At 54.4% G+C, this 24,084-nt stretch overlaps 1 protein-coding gene across 2 annotated transcripts in view; it reads right to left on the bottom strand.

The window, feature by feature from the left end:
- The window catches only part of RUNX3 (RUNX family transcription factor 3), a 60,349-nt gene that overhangs the window by 11,290 nt on the left and 24,975 nt on the right, over positions 1-24,084 (bottom strand). Inside the window, exons 1-4 of one of the 2 annotated variants that reach the window (XM_072975093.1) lie at positions 19,890-19,977; positions 16,921-17,195; positions 14,938-15,094; positions 7,236-7,340 (exon numbers count right to left, since the gene is read on the bottom strand). In XM_072975093.1, coding sequence (XP_072831194.1) covers positions 7,236-7,340; positions 14,938-15,094; positions 16,921-17,195; positions 19,890-19,962 — 610 coding nt within the window. In that variant the 5' untranslated portion in view covers positions 19,963-19,977. Of the gene's footprint in view, positions 1-7,235; positions 7,341-14,937; positions 15,095-16,920; positions 17,196-19,889; positions 19,978-24,084 lie in introns of those variants that run through there. The other variant, XM_072975094.1, reaches the window with a different exon arrangement.

Below are 24,084 nucleotides of genomic sequence, written 5' to 3'. Positions count from 1 at the left end.
GTGGCCTCAGAGCACACACTCCCACCATGGGCTATTCTGCCTCCACGTAGGGCAGACTTCCTGGAGGGGGGAGTTTTAACAGCACTTTGGGACTTGCTTCCCTGTTGCTGTGGAACACTGGAGCCACGGCCAGGGAGGGGCCAAGGGGGGCCAAGGCGGCGACACGTGGCCAGGGCGCCAGAGAGTCTCAGAGCCACGGGGTTGGCTTTCACACTGGGAGCAGAACGGAACTTCCTGTGCCCGAGGAAAGAAGATGGGCCTTCAGAAAAGATCTCTTTCATTCGGCTGCCCACAGTGAAAGCTGGGTGGGGAGCCCTGGCCTGGCTCACTTGGTCAACAGGGGCCCAGTCCTTTCATGCCATACCTCAGTTTCCCCTCTGCACAACCTGCTCACTGAGGCCCTTTGAGCTTTGAAAGTCCCTGACTTGATTGCAAGAATCAGCCACTGGCCAGACAAGGGCCCCCAGAAGGAAGGGAGACAGAGTGGAGGGGAGGCAGGGCTGCTTGCGCCGGGGCCCTCCCGTCACCTCCTCTTGCTGCTGCTGGTCCCAAGGATTCTCTGCCTCCCATACTTCAGAGCTGCAGCTCAGGCATGGCCCCTGTCAGGAATGCCTTCCTGCCTTTGGGGCTCATCCTGAGAGCCCCTCCTCCAGGAAGCCCCCTTCCCCCAGAACCTCTGCAGGCTAAGAGCAGTACTAGCAGGAACGGAAATAAAACAGCAGCTGACTTTTACAGAATACTTCCTCCACTCCAGTGTCTAAGCAGCTGACATGCTCTGCATTCTTTCACCTGCATTATCCCCATGAGGGAGGTCTACCACTGTCCCCAGTTCACAGGTGAGAAAACTGAGGCTCAATGATGGTCAGCGACATGCTCAAAGTCCCACACAGAAGGCATCTAGCCACGGTGTCTTCCTGGAGCCCATCCTGCAGGAAAAGAGCCTGGTTTTGGAAAATTGGGCTCCAAACAAAGGATGTTAGGGCCCAGCCCAGGCTCAGGGCCCAAAGCTGCTCCCTGCAGATGCAGGAGGGTGGGCCTGGGAAGAAGATGAGAGGGTCTCAGTGGACTCCACCAGCAGCCCTGCCCTGCTCTGAAGCTCAGTGCTAAGAGTCTAACCCTCTAATCACATCCTGTTCTAACCCACCAAGTCCCTCTCCTCCTCTGGACTTCAGTTTCTACACCTGTCAAGTGGGTATCACATTGTCTAACCCCTGAGGTGAGGATGACCTGGAGGACAGGCCCCAAGCGTTTCAAAGCAGAGTGCTTTGTGGGGAGGATGGGGACTGCCTCGGGAAGGCCCTACCTTGGCCCTCTGGACCTGGCTTGGGCTGCCCATCAAGCCTCCAGCAGCTGAGCTCAACTTACTGACAGCTCCAATGTCACCTTGATTAGTGCTCTGACCCTCATTTATGACCCTCCAGGGCCCATTGGCAAAGGCCTGTCCCTACAGCTCTTACCCACTGGTGATCTGGGCAGGTCGCTCTCTCCTTCTGGGCCTCGGTTGTCCCATCTGTGAAATGGGTATCACACCCTAAATCCAGAGGGTGTGAACAGATTGCAAGAATTAAACAGCCCGCCTGGACCTAACCGTCAAAGAAGGCGTACTGGGTTCACAACTCCTCCTCAATTCACCTAGACCGTGGGTTGCCCAAAGTTGCAAGTGTGTGAGAAGGATCAGAGTGGGGTCCAGCCAGGTGGGTGATTCACCCAGGGTCACACCAGCAGGAGCTTGAGGACAAGGGCTAGATTCTGGGCGGGGCTACCTTACCACCATTCCCAGGGCATCACCAGCTAGGCCAGTCCTGGGTCCGCACACTTGCCAGGCACCTGGTGCTTTGAGGGGAAACCCAGAGGCCATCAAGGCCATCTCCCTGCCTTCACGCTGGCCCAACACAAGCCCCTGTGATGAGAGTGGCAACCACTTGAGCAGGCATCCACGACATGCTGAGCACTGTGCCAGGTGGGACACATATATCGTTTCCAAGGGCCACGACCCTCTGAGGGGCCACTACCATCACATTCATTTTACAGATGGAAAAGTGGAGGCACATGATAAAGGTCAAACCTAGAATGGTCAGCATATTGCATGGAGTTTGCCTGCTAAGGTCTTGGCTTCCCAAGACCTCCAAGAGAGGAGAGCTGGGTTCCTTGGCAGTGAAGTCCGACTGGCAAGAGGCCAGCTCAGGGTCCTGCTGCAGCTGGGTGGGAAGGGGCAGGAGGCCAACGAGGGCAGGGAGCAGGGAGAGCAGCACTGGGCAGGGCCACAGGAGCAGCTTGGCCTGCAGGGAACAATGTGGGCCCCACTGTGGGGCCCCTCGGCCACCTCCTTGGTTGTTGGGCCTGGCCCTGGTGCAGCCACAACCCAGACACAGCAGCCACTGTCTGCCCAGCCCTGGGGTGGGGCACCCAGGCCCAAGGCCCGCTCTGCGGCCTGTCAGGAGATTTACACCCAACTCTTAACAGCCGCATGGAATCGCAAGCTGGTACCGGGCCCAGGGTGGTCTGCCATGAATCGGCCCCCTGTGAGCAGACGGAAGCTGCTTGGTGGCTGGGCAGAGAACCGGGCTAGCAGGAGTGCCAGCGGGCAGGGAGGCAACTAGCCCCTTCCCAGGGCCACAGCTGGGGCTTCCAGCGGCCTGGGGTTGATTCAGGGAACCCGGGAGGTCTGAGGCTAACCCCTTCCCTCTTGCTAGGCACACTCCCCCGGGGAAGAGGGGACCTAGGAGCCAGGGGTGGGGAGCAGTTGTCTCAACCTGGTCATCCCTCCAATCCCCACACCTGGAGCTGAGGACGGACCTGCGGCAACTTTAGGATGGCCGGATGGCCACAATTTAGCTGCCAGCTTAGGGTCACTTTTCCTGCCCCCAGTAGCCACAGTGGCTGCTCACCTCCCTCAGGCCTCTGCTCAAATGTCACCTCTTCAGGAGGCCTCCCTTGTTCCCCCTCCTCCTGTGAGTCCCATCCCCTCGCTCTCCTCCCTTCCCCCAGCTTCAGTATTCTTCATAGGACTTCTCATAGCCTGAAATTAAACTAATCATTTGTTTACCTCACTTATCCATTCAACAAATATTTCCTGAGCACCTACTAAGTGCTCACATCTGTGTTCCAGGGTCTACACCAGTGCCTGGCAAAGCAGAGGACAGAATCCCTGCCCTGCGGAGCATATACAGCAGTCAGGGAAGATGAAAAATAAATGAAATGAATGAGTGAATGAATAAATGAAAGTGATAAATAAAATTAAAGCTGGGAAGTAAAAGCAGGGTTGGGGGATGCCTGTGTGTGTGATCTGAAACAATGTCAGGGAAGGGCTCACTGAGAAGCATGAGCAAAGACTCTAAGGTGGGAAGGAGTGAGCAATACATCTGGGGGTATCTGGGAGAAAGTGTCTCAGGTTGGAGGGAATAGCAGTGCAAAGGCCCTGAGGCATAAATGTGGCTGCCCAGTTCAAAGACTGGCTAGGAGGCCAGGGTGGCCAGAGTTGGGTAAGCAAGGAGGAGGAGGGTGTCTGAGAGGAAGGCAGAGGGGTAATGGGCACAGACAAGATTGGGCCTTGTGGGCCACGGTGACAACAGCACAGTTTACCATCTCTCCCCACCCCTGCTGTCACCCCTAGAGAACCAAGAGGGCCACAGCCCGTTTGTTGGGTTTTGTGTGGTGTACCCAGCTTCCAGAACAGTGCCTGACACACGGTAGCTACCCAGGAAAATACTTGTTGAAATCATCTCATGTACATTTTGGGGAAGAAAAAGCCCCCAGGCAAGATACCAGAGCCGCCCCTCTGCCTCTGGCAGCCCTGAAGAACCTGTGTCCTGCCCTTCCAGGTACTGTGCCCTGGGAGACGGGGTGAGCGGTTCCCAAACCGGGTTCCACACCAGGATCGCCGGGTGCTGCACCACCTCCTGCCCGTGTCCTGGATCCTGCTCCACCTGCTTCTTAACCAGCCCCCAGTGACTAGGAGGGACATCGACACCGAGAACCTCAGAAACCGAGGAGGCCACACAGGCAGGAAGCCACCAAGCCAGCCTTCAAACCCAGCCGGCCACCTGGCTGCAGACCGGGCACGCTCAGCAGGGCAGCGGAGGGGAACGACCTGGCCACAGAACCCACAGCCGGGCCTCGGGGACCTGCAGGCGCCCACTCCTTGGCTCCCAGGGCCAGCCTCTACCTCCACCGCTCCGCACAGGAGGCTCAGCCTTCATGTGGGGTCGGGGGTCACAGAGCAGGAGAAAAGAACAGAAGGGAAACGCTATTAATAACCCACTTCCAGCTGGACGGGCAGCTAGAAACTCACTTAAAGCTCACCTCCCAGAGCAGAGGCTAGTATCACGCCCATCTTACAGATGAGCACACTGAGGTGGCAAGGTCCCTCCAAGTGGCCCTTGCTTCCCTGAACCCCAGGCTGGAGCCCCTGGGGTGCACCAAAGCTCACCCTTGGGCAAGTGACTTGCCTCCTGGCCCGTCTCCTCTGGGGGTTGTTGAGGATCAATGTGGGCCTGGCCCACAGGGAGCGCTCAGTGACCAGCAGTGGCTGAGCTGGCCTCTTATCACTCATAGGCAGGAAGTCCGGAAAGGAGGAGGATTTGCCCATAATCACAGAGTGAAGGCCAGGTTGGGGCTGGAACCCAGGTGTTGGTGAGACCTGACCTGAGGGCCAGAGTGGGCGAGGCCAGAGCAAGCAGGTGCTTAGTTTGGGAGACCAGGAGAAGCATCCCCTCCCATATCTGCTATTTTCTATAAATGAGCTACTGCTAAGATTTTGTTTCAACAAATCACTTTAAAACCACTGATCTGTCTCAGGTCATGCAGCAGGGCTGGCCTCTGACTCTGGCTCATCTCTGGGCCTGACTTCCTCCCCTTCCCCCAAGAAGTGGCTGTCTCAGGTCTGGGGACCTCAGGGGAGAAGAGCTGGTAAGGACATGACTGGGGGCTCCCAAGGGCAGGGCTTCTCCACCCTCATCCAGCAGTCTCAGTAGGGGAGGGTGGGCAGCTCTGGGCTGGGCAAGGCTGAACCCTGAGAGATTCCAAGCATCACCTGGCCCCTGGGAGCCTGACAACCTGCTCTAAGACCCAGCTTGCATGCCTCTACACACTATGTGCTCCCTGCTTTGTGGAAAGGCTCCTAAGTGCTCATCATCACATTGAGCCTGTGGCTCCTGTTCATACTGAATCTGCTCCTAGAGGCTTAGAGAAAGATACCACCTCCTTCAACAGAGATGTGATACCTCTATTACAATGACCTGGGTTTCTCAGCAGCCACCCTGATGTTGATAAAAAGAGGTTCACCATTGACTAATGGTGGTGGTCGTGGTGGGAGTGCAGGGTGGTGGCCAGCTACTAGGGATGACAGAACACCACAGATCCAGTGACTCACAAGGACCCTCCCTCTGCTACAGACAGATGCTAGCCGCATGCCATCACTGATCTCCAGGCCTGCAGGCTGCGTGGTATCATCCCACTTCCTGAAGGAGGGAGCTGAGGCCCAGAGAGGTCAGGGACTTGCCCAAGGTCCCCCAGCCAGGCCAGCTGGCTCAGATTGTGCTCTCTGTACCATGGGCCGATGGCCCACAGGGGCTTCCCAGCCATCACCACCTTGAGACTCTTGGGGTCACTGACCTGGTTCACAGATGACAAAACTGAGGCCAAAAAGGAGGCATGACTTGTCCAGAGCCACAAAGCCCAAGGCCAGGGGCACATATCCATCCATATCCAATCCCATCAGGAAGGAAGCAGCAGGAATTTGGCCAGGGCAGGTGCCAGCTGGGAGGTGAATAACTGTGGGCCTGATGACGACGCTCGGGAGCTCAGGGCAGGCTGGAGGAGGTGGCCCTGAGAGGCCAGGAGGGAAATTCTTCCAAGGCTGCTGGGCTCAGCTCTGAGCCTTTCCCAAGTGGCCAGGTGCTGGAGCTGGCTCAGGAATTGGACAGATGGGGAGGCAGGCCTGCCTGATACCCAAGAAGGGAGGGCGGTCCAGGGCCAGGTGTGGGGCCCCCACTGGTGATGCTCTGGCACAGCCACACACCTGTTCTCAGCCTCCTGGGCACTGAGGACAGACCAGGAGCTTGTCCTCCTGCCTCAGGCCCACTCAGCTCCGGAATTAGAACGGATTGGAATGGAAGGCTGTCTCCTGGAAGACTGGGCGCCTCCCTGCACCCAAGACAGTGTGAGGCCCTGGTCAGCTTCTCAATGTCCCAGAGCCTGGATTCTCTCCTCCCTGAAACCGAGGTGACTCTTTGGCTCAGGATCCCAGGAGACAATAAATGTTTACTAAACTGTAAAGGGCCACAGTTACAAACAGAAGGACCAGGCAGCTCTTAATACACCAGGCTGAGCATGCTGTGAGTAGAGCCAGTCCAGATAAGAACTCTGGTTGAAGCTCAAGAAGCAGCCAGTCCAGTGATGACCAGCTGGTTCTTTGTTTCATTCATTCACTCAGGGAACACAGGCCTCTGGCCCACTCTGTGGAAGCAGCCCCTCCAGTTTCCTCAATCTGAATCTGCAAATTCCCGGTCATTCAGTGAGCAGAAGCAATGAAACACAAACTCTCTCTGATGCTAAAATGCACAGATCAGGGCTCTCGGGACAGAACAGGTGCTCAATAAACATTTGCAGAATCAAACTTGCATTGCTAATCTTGAGATGTGGGTCCTGGGTCAGAGTCTGGGCTCTGGGCGGCTTGAGTAAGTCACACACTGAGATTCAAAGAACATTTCCAAGGAGGGGATCTGGCCTCACAGCCAGAGCAGCTCCTGCTTTTGATGACTGCCTCCCTCCGCCACTGGCAGACGAAGGTGGGGTGGAGTAGAACAAACCTGGACTCTACCCCCAAACACACACATAGTCACACACGCACGATCACACACACACACACAACCCTCTTCTGAAGTCTTTTCCATCTTTTTCCTCTCCTTAAAGGATGCAAATCCATACTTTCCCAGCCCCTGATCCCCAGTGGGCAGTCATCTCTGGGGAGCGGGAAGGGGGTCATGTTGATTCTCTCGTCTCCCCTTCCCAGCCTCCTTCCTGGCTTCCTACAGCCCAGGGGTAAGCACAGAGAGCTTCAGGTTTTGCTGCCAGGCACTCAGTATTGGGGTGGGGGGGCAGTTGTTGAGCAGAGGACCACAATCCCGCACAAGAGTACCCTCTGTTTGACCTCGGCTGCTGCCCTACCACCCCTGCCTCCCCCACAGCCCTCCTCCTTCCCCAACCCCTGGGGGCTCAGTGGCTCTGGCACTTACGTCTGGGCTCCCGGGGTCCATCCACGGTCACCTTGATGGCTCGGTGGTAGGTGGCCACTTGGGTGGGGTTGGTGAACACAGTGATGGTCAGTGTGAAACTCTTCCCTGGCGAGAGTGGGAAATAAAGGCAGGAGGTTGGCACCTGGAGCCATTCACAACATTGCCCCAGCCTTTGAGAAGGGGCAAGTCTCTCTCCTTTAACCTGGGCAGAAGATAGGGCTCTGGCTGAAATTCAAGCTGCTGGGGCTGGCATTCAAGGCTCCAGGAGGTCTGGCCCCAACTTTATCCCTTTCCGCAAGAGCTTATCACCCCCCAAGCTCTGGCCACCTTGGCTTATTTCCTCCCTGCTTCTTGGCCTTTGTGCTGATCCTTCTATTCAGAGATCCTCACGATATAGGGATGGGGGGCTAGGATGGGTACATACTGTTTTTTTATGGAAGTAATTCGTGATCTTTATAGAAAATTTTAAGAACACAGAAAATATAAAATAGAAGAAAAAAATCACCCGTAGTTACACTAGCCAGAAAAAAACACTATTAACATTTGAATGTTCTCTACTGCAACCTTTTTCAGGTGACTGTGTTTTTACACAGTTGCAATGATAGTAAAATAAAATTTCCGTACCCTCTTTCTTGTTCATTTAACATCATATCATTATGTCATTAAAAATTCTTCATAAATTTCATTTTTAATGGTGGCAAAATATTTCAACTCACGGAAGCCTCATCTTTTATTTATCCATCTCCTTACTCTCGGGTATTTACGACGCTGCTAATTTCTTATTGGCGTGTGTGGCGGGGGCTGAAAAAGGACTGATTTGGGAGCTGCAGACATTTCATTTGTAGACAAAACTGTTATTTCCAGAACGCTGTTCTATTTTTAGATAAACATTTGGCTCCAAAGTCTCCATTCAAAATTCCTGAGAGGGGAAAAAACTTTTAAAATAATAATTTTTTTTTACCATTTAAAATAAAATGAAAATGACCTTCTGTTTATAAAAATCTTTGTCTACATCTCTGCTTATTTCCTTAGACTAGATTCCAAGAAGCAGTGAGTGATTTCATTGCATCAGAGGGTTGAGACAGACGTGGGGGCACTGATCTCTCCAGACAGAATCATCGTGATGCGTGTGGAGTCCCACCGGGGCTGGCAGCACCACCGTAACCCCGCCTGTCACGGGGGCGGGGGGAGAGCTCTTCAACGCTCCCAACTTCATTGCCTTTGTTCTACTACTGGCGAGATTGAAACTTTTAATATGTTTATCACCTGGCCTAATCCAACACAAATTATGGCTTCATGGTCCTTTATACTTTTCTATGAAGGTTTCAGTGCCTTAAAAAAAACCACTCGATTCTATCAAGCTTAACACTTTCCTTGTCCTGTTTGTGGCGATGGGTTTCCTAGTTCGCTGGCCGTTATATTTCGCTTTCTGACACTGCGCTGTTTTGCATTTTCAGTTCCACCTCTCGTTAGTGATTTCTCCCGCCGTTTTGATGTGTAGGGAGGTTTCCCCACAAGTATCTAAAGGTTACCTTCCATAAGCACTGTCCTCTCTACCTTCGACATTAAATTCTTTGATTCTTCTGGGGTTTACTGGTTGATGTGGTATGAGGTAAGGGTTTTTTCTCAAAGGGTAACCCAATTTTCCCAGCAGCTTTACTGAAGTAGGAGCCTGGTCTCTTGCCCTATTCTGTTATCAAAAAAGCCTCCAGACTGAATGAGATTGGGAGGGTCTGGGGGGAGATTCACTCATTCCCAAGTCAAACCTGGTTCCCCCTGCTCTTCCTCTGAGCATTCCTACCTCTGAACCCCAGCTATAGGTCTGGGGGCTCCCTGAGGGCAGGGGCCGAGGGTCCCTGGACCTGCGTCCCCCGAGGCTGGCCCAGGGCGGGCACAGAGGGAGGCTGCCCGAGAGGCTCGGGCTGCTGTCCCGGCTGTCCCAGTCCTCCCAACAACTCTCACAGGCAGGCAGGCTTGTTTCCAAATTCCTACTTCACAGGTGGGAGAGGAAGGTTTGGTGGGGTGGAGGGACCAACAGTTTATGGTTCTCTGTGCAAGGCTGGGTACTTGCTGGTCCAGAGAGCAAGTGAACACTCCAGCCCGAGAAACAGGAGACCCCAGAACAAAAGTAAACCAGCCAGGCTGCTGGGGCCACACCAAGGTGGTGGGTAGGGGGATGCAGGGGGTGTAAGTTGAGGTGTGACTCGAACTAGGAAAGAGTGGGGACTCTCTGGAAGAATTTTTGGGAGCTGCCACCTGGAGGCAGGGATGGAAATGCAATTCACACCTGACCTGGAGTCCTTGGCCAGAGAAACCAATCTGGCCCCTCAGTCTCAGACCACAGGGGCACTTTCCATGGTTTCTGGAAACGGAAAGTACAGAAGGTCTCAGGAAATGCCGGGCAGGTGGCTTCTGGCTCCTGGCCCACTCACTCCCAGGGACCCTCCCTCCCTCCTACTGGCTTCCTCCTGGACCCTCCCCACAACCAGTCAGGCACTCTCAGGAGTCCCTGGGCCTCTGACCTTCCCATCACCTCCTTGGTTCCTCAGGGCGCCTAGAGGATGGGTAATTTAGGTGGACAGCCCAGAGTCAGATGGGCCCCATTCCCCGAGGAAGTGCTTTGTTTCTCACCTCGCTTCCTTCAGGTCACCACTGAAAAGTCATCTTCCCAGTGAGGCCCTCCCTGATCACTTTATCTAAAGGACAACTTTTGTTGTTGTTGTCATTTTTAAAAGGAGCATTTAAACTTGGCATCCCTTTTAGAATCGAGCCAGTCCAAGAACTGGGATAGGAAAAAAAAAAAAAAGGCAATGGTATTGCCCCAACCTCTAGCCGAAATTTAACATCTCTCTCCAGTATGAACGTAAGCAACAAACCACAGAGGCATTACAGCAGTCCCTGTGACCTTGTCACCAGAAGACGTCACAGATATTTACGTATCACATTACAGACGTTGCATGTTTCTTTAAATATCTTTGATGTTCGTCACACCTTCAAAATTATGGTCGTCATCAAGCCCTTTGCTAGATCTTGTTATTTAACACCCCAACAAGGCAGTATATTCACCACAATTTTTAAAAACATCTTGCTAACTACGTTTTAATATAATCAATGTTCATTGTCATCCTTTGTATTTCATTTCATTCTTTAAAAACACCATTCTGAGACTGTCAAAGGAGTCTGCGGGGTGATAAAAGGTTAAGACTCACTCTGAAGCATCACAGACCTTCCCACTCCCACTTGATCTGCTAGAATTTCCTCCTAATGCTTCTTACTTCTAATAATCCGTCTATTTACTTATCTTATTGTCTCCCTCCACTAGACTATAAACTCCCCAGGGGCCAGAATTTTTGTCTTGTTCATTGCTGTGTCCCCAGCCCCTAAGAGAGCATCTGGCATATAGCAAGTGCTCAATAAATGTTTGTTAAATGAATTAAGGGCAGAAATTACTGCTCCCATTTTATAGATAAGAAAACTGAGACTCACAGGGGGCAATAAGTTGACTAGGTTACATAGTATCCAGGCAGGGGCCAGAAAGGTTAGAATGTCCTGGAGCTGGCCTCCCACACAGACCCTAAGCACCTAGTCCTGGGAAGTGAGAAGCCCCCACCCCACCAGGCAGCAAACCACAGGTCAGCCCTGAGGTCACCAGCCCACCTCAACAGCTTCCTCCCAGTTTCCAGGCCTGACACCACCCCTCACAGGTACCCACAGAGAGGAGGGAGGGAGGAGGGAGGAAGGGAGGGGCTGGGGCCTGGAAGCATGAAACGGAGGGAGGGGCAGGTGTCAGGTGCCACAGGAGGCAGGGGCCCCATGAACCAGGGGTAGGGGAAAGATGTCACCCTGAGTGCCCATCACCTCTCTCTCTACCAGCGGCCAAACAGCTCATCCACCCGTCTCTCCCCTCTCTTAGAGCAGACATCTGAGAAGACAAAGGAGGTGGACAGCTCTGTGCAAGAACCTAGGGCAAACTTGCAACCAGCCAGGAGTCAACGAATTGCAAATCAAGGTGCTCCCAGGGCCGGCCCTGGTGGCAGAGGGGGATGTCTTAGTCTGGAAGTAGCTGTGTGTGGGGGCTGTGAGCCGCCCCAGGCATTCCTGCAGGTCTGGCAGTATGGCCTTGAGCAAGTCCCAGTTCCTTTAGGCCTGGGTTCCTTGTGACAAGCCCCAACCACTGGGACTTGGTGGATAGCAGGAGAGGGCATCTCTGGAGACTTCTGGGTTTTTTCAATATAGGCTAAGAAGCAATCTACCCCTCTCCCACCAGCGGTCCCCTAAGCCCACATGCACACATCTCATCCCAAATCTCTCTCCACACATTAGTTTCTTTCTAACCAGTTAGTGACAGTTCAGGAAGCCACACTCCTGACTTTTCATCTTCACTTGAGCCCACGGCCCCTCCTAGAGGGCATTTTGGGGATTTGTGGTACATGGTTCTCAAGAAGTGGGATGTGGGGGGCAGGAAGGGGATGCAAGTGTCTAGCACCGTACAGGGCAATGAACTATTCATTCTTCCTGTGTGTGAAAAACTTGCTTATAAGGAATCTTTGAGCCATAAGCCTAACTCACTTTTACATAAAACAAGACAAAAGTTTTTGTGCACTTTTAACATCTACTGAATTTTCAAGGAAGGAAGACAGTTTTTTTGTTTTTGTTTTTAATTTCGCTCAGAATTTGGCCAAGAATTGCTCACAATTTCAGAAAATCATGTCACTGATAGCAGCGCCGCGTTCAGACTCTGAGTCATGCACCCCTGGCCTGCTGTGGGGGTCACAGGGCTAGGGTTGGGGTGCAAGCATCCATCCACCTCACAGTGTCCGTCTGTCATCTCACTCCAACGTTTGCATATTCAAACAGAGATATCACTATAAGTTACTTTTCCTTTTTCTCTCCATTATAGCTATGGAATTATACAGGTTTTGAAGATGCATGTAGATGGGTAGATTACGTTATCTACACATTTCAACTGTACGATGGTAGAGTGCGAGTTGCAAAAAATTTGTTGTAAGACGGGGCGCTGTGTTGGGCAGGGCAGGGACCCGGGTCCTAATCACTGCAGGAGAATAACTTGGTTTCTTTCCCTTTCTTGCCTCGGTTTACACCTCCAGGCTTATCGTGAGAGCTCCGTGGGGGTATTGTGTGTATGTCTTGCATAGAAAGCTCTCAGAATTAAGACAGGATTGAGAAATAAAAAGCAAGTTTCCATCTGGCTTCTTAGTCTTGGCAGAAGTCAGAGAGCCACGGAAAGGCTCTGAGTCCCAAACTCCAGTCTATCCGGACTCCTAGAGCAGCCCAAACTGTCTGTGTCAGTCAAGGATTTGTCCTCAGAGGGAATTTCCTCACGGCCAGGATGGGCACGGCTGATGCACAGCTGCATGCCACAGGACCCCCGCGCCCTCCTTCCTCACTGCCAGCCGCCTCCACTTCTCCCAGTCAACAATTCACACCTTCTGGGTTTCCCCCACCCCCGCCCAAACCGCACGATAATCAGAGAATCAGTGACTGTCACCACTCAAAGGGACTTCAAAGATCTCCTCCAGTCCCAGGCATTTGAAGTAACAAAATCTCTAACATGTATCCAGCTCTCAGTATGTGCCAACTGATACACTGTACCAGCTTCCTTAATCCTCACAAAATCCCACCAGGTAGGTACCATTATCATCCCCATTTTACAGCTGAGGAAACCGAGGCACAGAGAGGTTAAGCCATTTGCCCAATGTCATCCAGCAAGTCCCTGGCAGAGCTGGGACTGAAATCCAGGTAGGCTGGTTGTAGAGCCCAGGCTGTTTAATACTATGAGCCTCTGAGGTCTGAAAATCTGGTCAATTTCCACAGGCACTGGAACTCCCACTCAGGCTTCTTCTGTCTCCCAGGGCCACTGAGTCAGGTGAAAGAAAGGCTGGGAGGATGGTTTATAACCTCAGTCTCCTGTATCTCCCAGAGCCACGATCCCAGCCTCAGCCATGCCCACCCCAAGAGCACACTGTTGCTAAACAATGCTTTGGAAACCTATCTCCCTCTCCGAGGGCCTCGTAGGGTGGGCGCAAGTCTGTGAGCATAAATACCACCAAGAAATCAGCAGCAGAATGACCAGACAAGGTCTCAGTAACGCAGAGAATCGTCATTTCTTCTCTTTCTATAGTCCAGCTCCCAAGAAGGGGAGTAGGGTGTCCCATTCCTGATGCTCTGCTTGTCTCTCAGGACTGACCTCCCCTTATGCTGCAGCTATAGTTGGCCTCCCTCGCCACTGCCACCTGGGGCAGCAGCCCAGCCACCACCCAGCCGTGCAGCTGCATCTGAAAGAGCCACCGCCGCCGACCAGTGGCAAGAGACTCTCTACCCAGGGCTGGGGCTGGGATTAAGTTGCAAAAGGCTTGAGAGATTGGGGATGACAAAAGGAGCTTGGAGACTAATTAGGAGCAGCAATGAAAGCTTAATTCATAAAAGCAAACATTTTCCATCCATCAACCTGCAACCAGTTAAGGGCAACGTTTGAAAGAAATCTGTGCGTGGGGAAGGGAGCCAACAGGAACAGGAAATGTTTGAAAGAATGTAAACTATTTCAGTTTCATAAAAAGTAACAAGTAAACAGTTATTACATGCAAATAATGCCCTGGTTTTAATTAATGCTGAAAAGTCAAAATATGTTTGACATTTGTATGTATACATTGAACGGCTGGAGAGGAAAAAATGGTGCCCAGATGCCCGTCTCCAAGCAGGACTGGCGGCTCAGAGGGAACTAAAACCTTAAGAAGGTCTTGTTTATTGGTGATGAAAAGTACAATTCTGCCTCAGCCTCTGTTGAGACTGGAAGTAGGGGGAACCTAGCTGACTTTCTTAACAAGCTGGAGGGGCAGGCTGGAGCTTGGGAAGGGCACTCCCCACTTTACAGCCGGCTGGTCTTAAAGGGCCAGCGAGCCCTCAAGTCTCCATTTCGCCCGGGGAAGGGTTTCTAGGACTTCTCCACCCAGAAGTGATGATGGGTTTCAGGTCCCACCAGCCTCTCACTCAACATCCCCTGGCAGCAGCCATAGTGGCGTCTGGTCCTGCCTTCCTTCAGACTGCCCGATGAAGATCAGACAGGCAGAGAGGCACACCAGCCTTGATTCTAGGGTGGGAGACGGCAGCCTTCAAGCTATGCTTTCCAACACTCAGCATCCTGCACTGTATTTGCTTCTTTTCTAAACCACCTTAAGGCTCAAAGGACTGGCGAAACTGTGGCTTCGGGGAGACCACAGCTGGGGAGAGGCAGCCTCAAAGCGTGGGAGAGACGCCACCCCCATGGGGAGAGTGGCTGGGGTGCTTGGGCCCCAAAGACCAAGGATTTGTCTAAACCAGCCTGTAAGCATCCTGCCAAAAAAGAATGATGAGGCCCCATTTTGAGCTTCTTAATCCACGATTTTCTCCCAGCACCTTTTGTGAGACCAGGGCACAATCGGGAAAGAGGGGGAGGCTTGGAAGCCCCAGAAACTGGGAGAAAATTGTGTCTTTTCTGGCAAGAGACCCTAACTTTCCCCACATCTTCAAAAGAGTCTGTAACACCCTAAGGGACTCTACACCGCCGTTTTAGACATAGCTGGGCCTGAAGACCTGTTTCTGGGGCTGCCGCTGGGACCCCAAGGCCTGGCTCTCAGCTGCCTTCCCCCCGACCTTTGCTGTTGCCAAAGGTGGGCTGGCGCAGGGACTCCTTTCCTCTGCTTACCTCGCCCACTGCGGCCCACGAAGCGAAGGTCGTTGAACCTGGCCACCTGGTTCTTCATGACAGCCGAGGCATTGCGTAGCTCAGCGGAATAGTTCTCATCGTTGCCCGCCATCACTGTCACCACCGTCCCATCTGGCACGTCCCCCAGCGCCACCACCTGAGGGCATGGGGGCAGGGGGACAGCTTAGGGAGGGAGGGGAGGCCAGGGAAAGAAGGGGAAGGGCTGGGCCCGCACCTCCCCTCACTCCCAAGCGCACTGCGGATTTCTCAAAAGCCAGGTGGAGAAGAGGCTTAAAGACAATAGAGACCTGCCCCCCTCCCAATACAACAAAAGCCAGAAGACAAAATCTCTACCTTCCACATCCAAATTAACGGGTTAAGCCACGTCCTGAAAAATGTATCCTTTCAATAAAATTAAATATAATCGAAAGCGGTGAAAGAGCCCAGGCACTACGTTGTGGGGTGCAGTTCCTCTCTTCCCTTTGGCTTAAGCAAAAGGGGAATCAACATGCTCCTAGCAACCAAGTCACTAAGTAAAAATAATATCAACAACAATAATAGTGGGACTGCTCCCCAGATTCACTTCATGTGAGAGGCCTTTGGGGTATGAAATTTGGCCCTGAAATGCGGCCCAGGCCCAGTTTATCTGCCTCTGCAGAGCCTGAATTCGTTATGCAGGAAAAATGCAAAATGCAAAACAAACTGGTGTTTGGAGAGGGCTTGTACAGAAAACCCCTTTAAAGTGAGAGAGGGGCTTTTGATAGCAGGAGGATGCACCTGCTGGGAATTGTAGGATGAGGGTGGAGATCCCCCCTTACTACAGTCTCCCCCAAGGAGCGAGGGAGGCAGATGCCTTCTGAAAAGGAATCAGACTGCAAACGCAGTCACAGCCATTTAAACGTGGCCACCGCGTGCAGGGACTAGGCATCCAGATGGTAAAAATTTCAAGGAGAAAATGTTTGGGGTCTGATTAAAAAGGCCAGATTTCCTGTCAACATCCTGTCTTCTTTTAATTTCAAAGATTCCTTTTAAGCTCCAAGTGACAGTAAAACCTCCGATTTGAGGATTAAAGTCACACGGGCCTCCCCCTCCCCCTCCTCCCGAGGAGATTTTCCCCACTGGTATTTTAAGATGTCACCCGGGAGACCTCAAAGAGCCACTCATCCTTTTTTCCAATTTGGAGTCGTCTTAATGGGACCAAGGACGGCCTCAGCTGCCAGGAGCCGCTGTTTCCAGCCACCTCAGGCACCCGCCGCCCCCAGCGGCTGGCCCTTCCTGCCTTGCCCTTTCTCACGGCAGCTGTGAGAGGTTTAGGGGAAAACCAAGGCGTTTTCGTTTCATCTCGCTGCCCCCTTAAAAAAATGAAAATGAAACAGTCGCCTACTCCCCAGTAAAGAGAAAAAGCTCCTCTGAATGACTGGGGGCTGCCAGGGGTGGGAGCACCCCCAATTTCTGCTTGACATTCGGGATCCTGGCCGCAGCCGTTTAGGGTTCAGTGCCCCCATCTTGGCCTTAGAGTAAAATTTCAGAAGCCAGAGGTTGACAGTGTTAAGTAGGAAGTGTTTCTGAAGCGGTGCAGGAGGAAGGGTGCTGGCAATGGAGAGTAGGCCCCCTCCACCCTCTGCACCAACCTCCACTGTCCTCGCCCTGGTCCCGGGGCTCCTCTACCCTGCTGCCGCAGGGCTGTGTCCGAGGGATCCGGGTTGGGGAAGAGCGAAGCCCTATCTGCCCGTTTCCGCATCAGCATCTCCCCGCAGGGCTCCCGAAGGGTGGAGAGGGCAAATCTCCTAAAAGTCATCCGTGTCGGGTGCATCCAAGAGGGAACACCGAAGTCCGGCAGAGCGCGCAAAGAGAACGAAAGCGCCCTTGGCCCGGCTGCTGGGCTCTCGCCGCGGGGTGGCGGGCACGTCTCCTCCCCTCCCTTCCTGGGGCCCTAGCTCCTGCAGCTGAGACGCCCGGAGGCGCAGGGTCGGTGTCACTCACCTTGAAGGCGACGGGTAGCGTCTTGTTGCACCGCCAGTGCGAGGGCAGCACGGAGCAGAGGAAGTTGGGGCTGTCGGTGCGCACAAGTTCACCCGCGTGGTCCGCCAGCACGTCCACCATCGAGCGCACCTCGGGCCGGGAGCGCCCGCCGGGCCCCACGGCCGCCTGCGCGCTCAGCGCGCCGCTGTTCTCGCCCATCTTGCCGCCGCCGCCGCCGCCGCCGCCGCAGGGGAAGGCCGTGGAGGGAGGTGTGAAGCGGCGGCTGGTGCTCGGGTCTACAGGAATACGCATAACAGCGGCCGTCAGGGCGCCGGGCAGGCGGCGGCGGCGCGGCTCCCCCGGGGGCGGCCGGCGCGGGCGCCTCCTCGGCCGCCGCTGCCGCGAGAAGCGGGAAAGCAGAAGCAGCCGGGCCGGGGCCTCAGGGCGCAGGGGGCGGCGCCCGGGGACGCCCCGCCGGGGCCCGCCCGCTGCGAAGCCTCGCTGCCCCGACGGTCTCGCGCAGCCGGCCCGCTAGTCCCGCATCCTGGGCGCACGGCCCGCGTGCGGCCGCCCTTTGCTTTGGTCTCGGGTGCCTCGGCTGCGGCGGGGCCCGCGCGGGCTGTGGCGCAGCCACCGCCTCCCGCCCCCGCAGCCCGCTCGCGGCCGCCCCACCGACTCCGCGGCCGCAGCCCCAGAACAAATCCTCGAGAATCAAGTGGCGGCGCCGCAGCCGCCCGCGCGGGGTTAGTACCCGGGGGCCCTCGAGGGCGGGGCTGGCCCGAGCGACGCGTCGCTCAGCCAATCGGAGCCCCCATCGCGGGCACCTCGGCAGCGCTCGCGGGGGAGGAACGGGGACCGCCGAAGGCCGCCCAACAGGGAGGGGCGGAAGGCTCCGCCCTGCCAAGGACGCCCGCGGTCTGGGGGCCCCCAGCGCGACAGCCCGAGGCTCCTCGAGAGTTCTGGGGAGCCGGAGCCCGGGCTAAGAATTTGTTGAAAACGTCCAGGCCCTACAGAAGGCTCATTTGCCGCCTTCTCCTGACGCCGGGGCTGCAGCTCCCCTTTGTCGCCTTTCCCCGCCGCCCGCAGCCAGGCCTCCCCAGCCCCAGCTGCTTTCGGGTTGTGAAACCTGCACCCTCAGCTGGGGGCCGCCGGGGCCTCAAGGCCCGTAACATCGAGCGGGGAGTTGCCCCAAAGAGGCTTCTCAGCTCCCCTACTCTCCCCACAAATTATCTTGACTCAGGAGCCTCCTCCATCGCACACGAGATTGCGCGTGAGCCAGCGGCCTCTGCAGCTCCCAGCCCAGCACGACTTTAGTCCGGGCCTCGGTGGCCCCAGTGCCAATCCGGCAACAGAGGGAAGGGTGTCTCCCACGCGCCAGTATCGGCTTGGGGTCGAGCAACCCCATTCTTTTCCGTTCTCTCCTCAAAGCAACTTCCAGGATCGCGCAGGCCTCGCTGACTCGGTCTTCGTTGTGGCGGCCTGTGGCTGTTTCAAAAACATGATGGGGCTTGGAAAACACGAGTGTTTCTCCCCGATTTTCCCCTACCTCTGCGCGAATGTAACCACGCTTCTGCGTCGTGGAAGAGGACGCGAGTCCGTAGGGGAGAAGAAAATTGTGCAGAGAACGCGGGAATTGCCTCAAAATAAGGGCTCCGTGTTCCAAAGGAGGGAAATTTTCAACCACCATGTGGATGCAAACTGGCCCCCATGGGTCCACGCCTATGTCTTCCCAGACAGTGCGCTCTGGCCGCGCCGCCGGGACGCAGTCAGCTCTGCCGAGGCACTGTCTGCTCTCCCGCCCTGGGTCCAAACACTCCCCGACGGCAAATAGACAAACAGTCCCTTCGTCTCCTGCCTCCTAGGCCGGGCGAGCGGGCCTAGGAAGAGGCTACATCGGGGAGGGAAACTGGAAAGATTAAGCCCCCATTTACTCTGGATTATCGCCCCAGATGCGCTCCCTGGAGTCAGGGGAACGAATGCGTGCTGAGTCTCCCTGCGGTTTTGGAGATCGGGTTGGATATTCGTTGTTCCTGCCGCTCGACAGGTGCAAAACGACGTGTTCCAAGACTCAGGAGCAAAGAAGCATAGGATCCGATGGTGGCTGCAAGATCCCTCCCTGGATCTGACCCCGGCCCAGCGCGCGCCATTTCGTCGTTGCCAAACGAAATCAAGCGTCGCGTGCACTCCAGGGCGGACGGGCTCTGGCTCAACCTCAACCACCTGGATTGCTGGTCCCTACCTCTGTAGGAGCTCCATGTCAGTCCCTCAGGCCATTCAGAGAGCGGGGACAGCTAGAGTTCCTTACTGGACCTTTTTAGAGAGCCTACACGTCGGAGTTGCTGATCACCGGGGCCCGGGGCCGCGCGATTTCGGGAGTGCTGACACTAGCGGCAGAACTAGAAGAGAGTGGGGGAACCCAGGCCTTGGCGCATCCGACCTCTGGGAGTTTCCCGCCTAAAGGCCCACCTCGTCGTAGGCAGGTAGGGCCTGGGGCCAGGGAGGGCGGGCGACGCCGTGCTGCCCTGATGTGGCTTTGGGACCAGGACCCGCTGCGTCTGGGGTTTGTAAATTCGATTTGTCGAGTGGTTTTGGTTTGCGTCCGTGCCCTTACTTGTCTCTCCTCGTGATTTTTCCCTCTCATCCTAAGGCAGGTTTACAAACGGGTTTCCTGAAAATAGGGCTCCTGTGGGTCTTGGCACAGGACCTGGCCCGGCTCCAGCCCTAGGAAAGGCGTTCACTGCCGGTGGGCGCCGGAACCAGGGGACCTGGGTTGTTGACGCTTAGGTCCCCAGCGAGGGGGTCGCCCGGGCCGCCGGGGCGGAGCAGTTCCGAGATCCACCGCTAGTTGACGCCTGCACTCTGCCAGCCGCGGAGCTGCCTTGCCAGGCTCTGCGCACAGATGTGCGCCAGCTGCGGTCCCGTGTTCAGGCGTCGCGGGCCGCCTCCTACAAACTGCCCTTTCTGGACAGACCTCCCGTCCGATTCCTCACCATCTGTGCGGCCATGTCGCGGGCAAACCGATGGCTTTGTGGTAAACCGAAGGCTGCCTTCCCCATCCACCATAGACGGCCGCTCTCTGCCTTCGCATCTTGGACACCGAAGGGATCCTGCGCCCTCAGACCTGCAGCCCGTTCTCCCTGGCAGAAATGAACAGTCCTTTCTTGTCCCGTTCCGGGGAACCGGGGTTTTGGAGGACACACAGACTAACAGACCAGCTCGTTCCCAGTTTCAACCTAAGGCCAACCTACCTACCTTGTCCCCATCCAGACTGATTGAACTAGAGGCTGTCGCTCTCTCTCTATCACTGTCTCTCTCCCTCTCCCCCTCCCCCGTCCCTCCCTCTCCCCCTCTGTCTCTCTCCCTCCATTTTTGAAAGTTACAGTTGAGAAGCTCCTACTGCCCCATTCCCCTACCTGGGACAGCAGATACCCTCTCCTTTCCCCAGAGTGTGTGGACAACCATCTTCTCTCCTTCTTCCCCATACCAGTGGACAAACACTCAGCTCTCTCATTTAAGAGCATGCCAGATTGTCTGCAGCAAGGAGAGGAAGCCAGGGGGTCTGGACCTACCTTTGCCCAGAACTGGGTAAACAGGGACACAACCTGGAGCCTGCAGAGCCTGGCTTCTGGGGGCCACTCCTCCCGCCAGTGTTCTTCACCCCTGGAAGGGGATCCATGGGGTCAATATGACCCTGTGTGGGGTGCCCTCCTCCTGCTGCTGGAGGGTGTCTAGGAGTGCACTTCTAGTGTGTTCCTGGTAGCAAGGTGCCCACACGTGTCTCCCCTCCTGCTAGAGAGCTTCAGAGGACATGTCTGATTTCTAGGGAGTCCTGGTGCCCGGGGAGGAGGCAGGATTCCCCAGGTGTGCCAGACAGTGGACGACGTATATGCTCTGGAAAACCTTCTAAGAGAGCCATTGGTTGTGGAAGGAGCTTGAGTCTGCGGTTCCACTGCCTGAGTTCTTCTAACACATGCTGTGATTTGGGAAAAATTGCTTAAAACCTCTCTGAGCCTCATCCATTTCATCTGTAAAGTGGGGGTAATAATAGTGACCTCCTCATAAAATAGTTTATAAAGTGTTTAGCACAGGCCTGGCACATAGGTGGTGCTCCATCCATGCGAGCCGGCACTGTTGTTATACTGAAAAAACAAGTCCTGATCACCCCTTCTCCAGGGCCTTTGGCAAGTCCCTTCCCCTCTCTGGGCCTCACATTTCCCATCTGTGAAATACCAATTCTCACATTCAAAGCTTGTGACAACTCGGAGCCCCATCCATGGCCATGCTGTCCTCCTTGGTTCGCCTGGGGGCTGCCTGGGGGAGCTAAGGACTGTTTGTCATCTGTCTCCAGGCAGATGCCGCTTGCAGGAGGGCTTTTCAGCAATGGTCACAGGGCTGCCCATGCCTTCATCTTGAGGACTTACCTTCCCTTGGGCTCTCAGACCCTCTCTCTGGAAACCCACCAGCCCCACCCCTACCTCCCCACAGGCAGACACCTTCCTAAGTAGAAACTAGCCTCAGACAACACTGTCAGCCACTTCCCTTGGCTCCAGGAGGTGTCTGTTCCCTTTATCCCAAGTCTCAGGGGAGCCCCAGTCCAGTGACTAGCACGGAGGACAGTCCATCCAGAAGCTAATAATTTCTCCCAGTCTGGCCTCCACATATCCACTCCAGAGGGACCCAGGTGAAACCTATCTCTTGCCTAGTGCCCTGGAACCCAAGGTGGGACATTCTTGTCCCTCCCTGAGCCTCAATTTCCTCTTTTGTGAGTGGAGATAGTTCTAATTACTCCATTTCACAATCCAGAGGATTAAAGACTCCTCCTAGGAGAGGGAAGGGCATTGTGTTTCACCGTATCAAAAATACCATCAATTGTTCCCCGTGAAAGGAAAAGAAAGAAATGCTGCTAATTAAAGTAGGACTTCCGTCTTGCTTTCATATATATGTGTATATATATATAAATTTTATGATATATTACATATAATAGATATTATATTACATCTTAAAATATACATATATAATTAGTGAGACAGGGTCATGAAAAACAGTAATATGGTTGGGGGGTTGCTGCCTTTGAGGCTGGGGGCTTTCACCTCAGAGAATCCAGCTCTGAAGCCATCCCTCCTGGGCAGCCTCTGGGGAAGGCTTCTGCTGATGTGAAGGAGGAGGAGGACAAGTGGCTTCTCAAATTACAGGTTTTTTTTTTTTTCCTTTTTTGGAAAGGGCCAGACTCTAGGGGATGGAGAGGGAGCTGGGGTGAGCATGGTGGTTAGGACACACTATAGGCTTTGCCGTTGACTGGCTGTGTAACTTTTGCCCAGGGTCTGCACCTCTCTGAGCCTGTGGTCCCCTGGGCACTAAAGTGGGGAGAACAGTAATAGCCACGTTGGCTGCGGCGTTACCACGTCCGGGCACTGTGTTTGGGCTTTTTTTTTTTCTTTTTTAACATTTTTAATTGATTTATAATCATTTTACAATGTTGTGTCGAATTCCAGTGTAGAGCCAATTTTTCAGTTATACATTAACTTATATATATTCATTGTCACATTTTTTTCTCTGTGAGCTACCATAAGATCTTGTGTATATTTCCCTGTGCTATACAGTATAATCTTGCTTATCTATTCTATAATTTTGAAATCCTGTCTATCCCTTCCCACCTTCCGTCCCCTTGGCAACCACAATGTGTTTGGGCTTTAAGTTCGTTTTTTAATCCTCATATGTATGTGATAGCTGTTAGGTCCATTTAAATGAAGGGGAAGGCTGCCTAAGGTTTTCTGGGCTAAGGACGACCAGGGCCAGGTTAAAAGCTCCATCTGACTCAAAATTTGGGGAGGAGGCACCCCAAATGGTTATGCACGTTCCTTCACCTGCCCCCCACTGGTTAAATGAAGAAATGAGAAGAGCCCAGTGTAAGGCTACTGAAAGCGCTCAATACGGTTAGCTGTTATGACGAGGGTGGAGCTAGAGGCAATAAAATCTGTTAAACAGCTGTGGACTTGGAAATCAGCAGACCCTTCAAACTCCAGAAAGGGGCTGCAGGGGTTGTCTGCACCCACCACCCGCCCTCCTTCTACCTCGGAACCCACCTGCAAAGACACGGCTATAGTCCCCAGTTTACAGATGGGAATACTGAGGTCCAGAATGGGGAGAGACTTGACCTGAGTCATCAAGGAAGAAGCAAGACTTGGAAGGAGCTCAAGCAAGACCAGGGGGCAGCAAAGTGCAGGCCCCCCCCCAATGCGGGGGCGGGGGTGGGGGTGGCTGCTACTGCCCTGCTACAACCTGCAGGCGGAGCCCCTAGCCAGGATCAGCACGATGTCCTATGGGCACCCCCTCCTGGCCAGATGCAACCCTGAACACCCATTGCTCCAGGGGGAATGCCTTGTGTCCCTGCAGGCCTTGCTTCCACTGGCGCTCTAGGCGTGGGACCGGCTCCCCGAGGTACCCTAGATGATTTTCACTGTGGCCTCGGGTGGGAGACTGGGAGCACTGGCTCTTTCCTGTCCCTGCAGCTGTGGAGCCCCCCACTCCTACTGCCACCTCCCCCGTGAGAGGGCACTTAGCTTCAGGAATTGAGAGGGAGGAAGGAGGGCAGGGGGTGGTCTCAGCACAAACCTGGCCAGGGTACAGGAAGTGGGCCCCCTCAGTAGCCAGGGAAATGGATTTTGGCTTCTGGTCAACCACTGGGTCTGGTCTTCCTACCACTCTCCCTGCCCCTCACTTCACTCATCTATAAAACAAGGAAATAATTCTAGCAGAGCCCTCTGGTCAATGGCTAACAATTATCCTAAGTTATTGGACTCCTGCTGTGTGCTGGGAGTGCTACCCCAATTATTGCTAACCCTCATGGTGCTTCTGCAGGGTAGAGATTTTTGTTCTCTCCACTTTACAGAAGGGGACATTGAGGCTCAGAGAGTGAAAACTTTTCCCCTCTGGGCCTCAGAACCTGAGAGGTTCAAATAAGAAGTTCTCGGGGACCCTTCTTTCACCATGACTCCTTGATCCAGGCTCTGACTCTGCCCTGCTGGCTGGTCACAGCACCTCCATCCACAGCAGTGCATGGGTGCAGAGCCATCAAATCAGAGGAGTCTTCTGTTGGGGGCAGGGGAGAGTGGGGAGAGTGATGAGAGAGACCTGGGTAGCTTGGAGCCCAAGAGGGCTTCTGGGAAGGGCATGGCCTTTCCCCAG

This window comes from Vicugna pacos, chromosome 13, assembly GCF_048564905.1.
Source record: "Vicugna pacos chromosome 13, VicPac4, whole genome shotgun sequence".
NCBI classification, from domain to species: domain Eukaryota; kingdom Metazoa; phylum Chordata; class Mammalia; order Artiodactyla; family Camelidae; genus Vicugna; species Vicugna pacos.
This window is presented reverse-complemented; position numbering and strand designations above follow the sequence as displayed.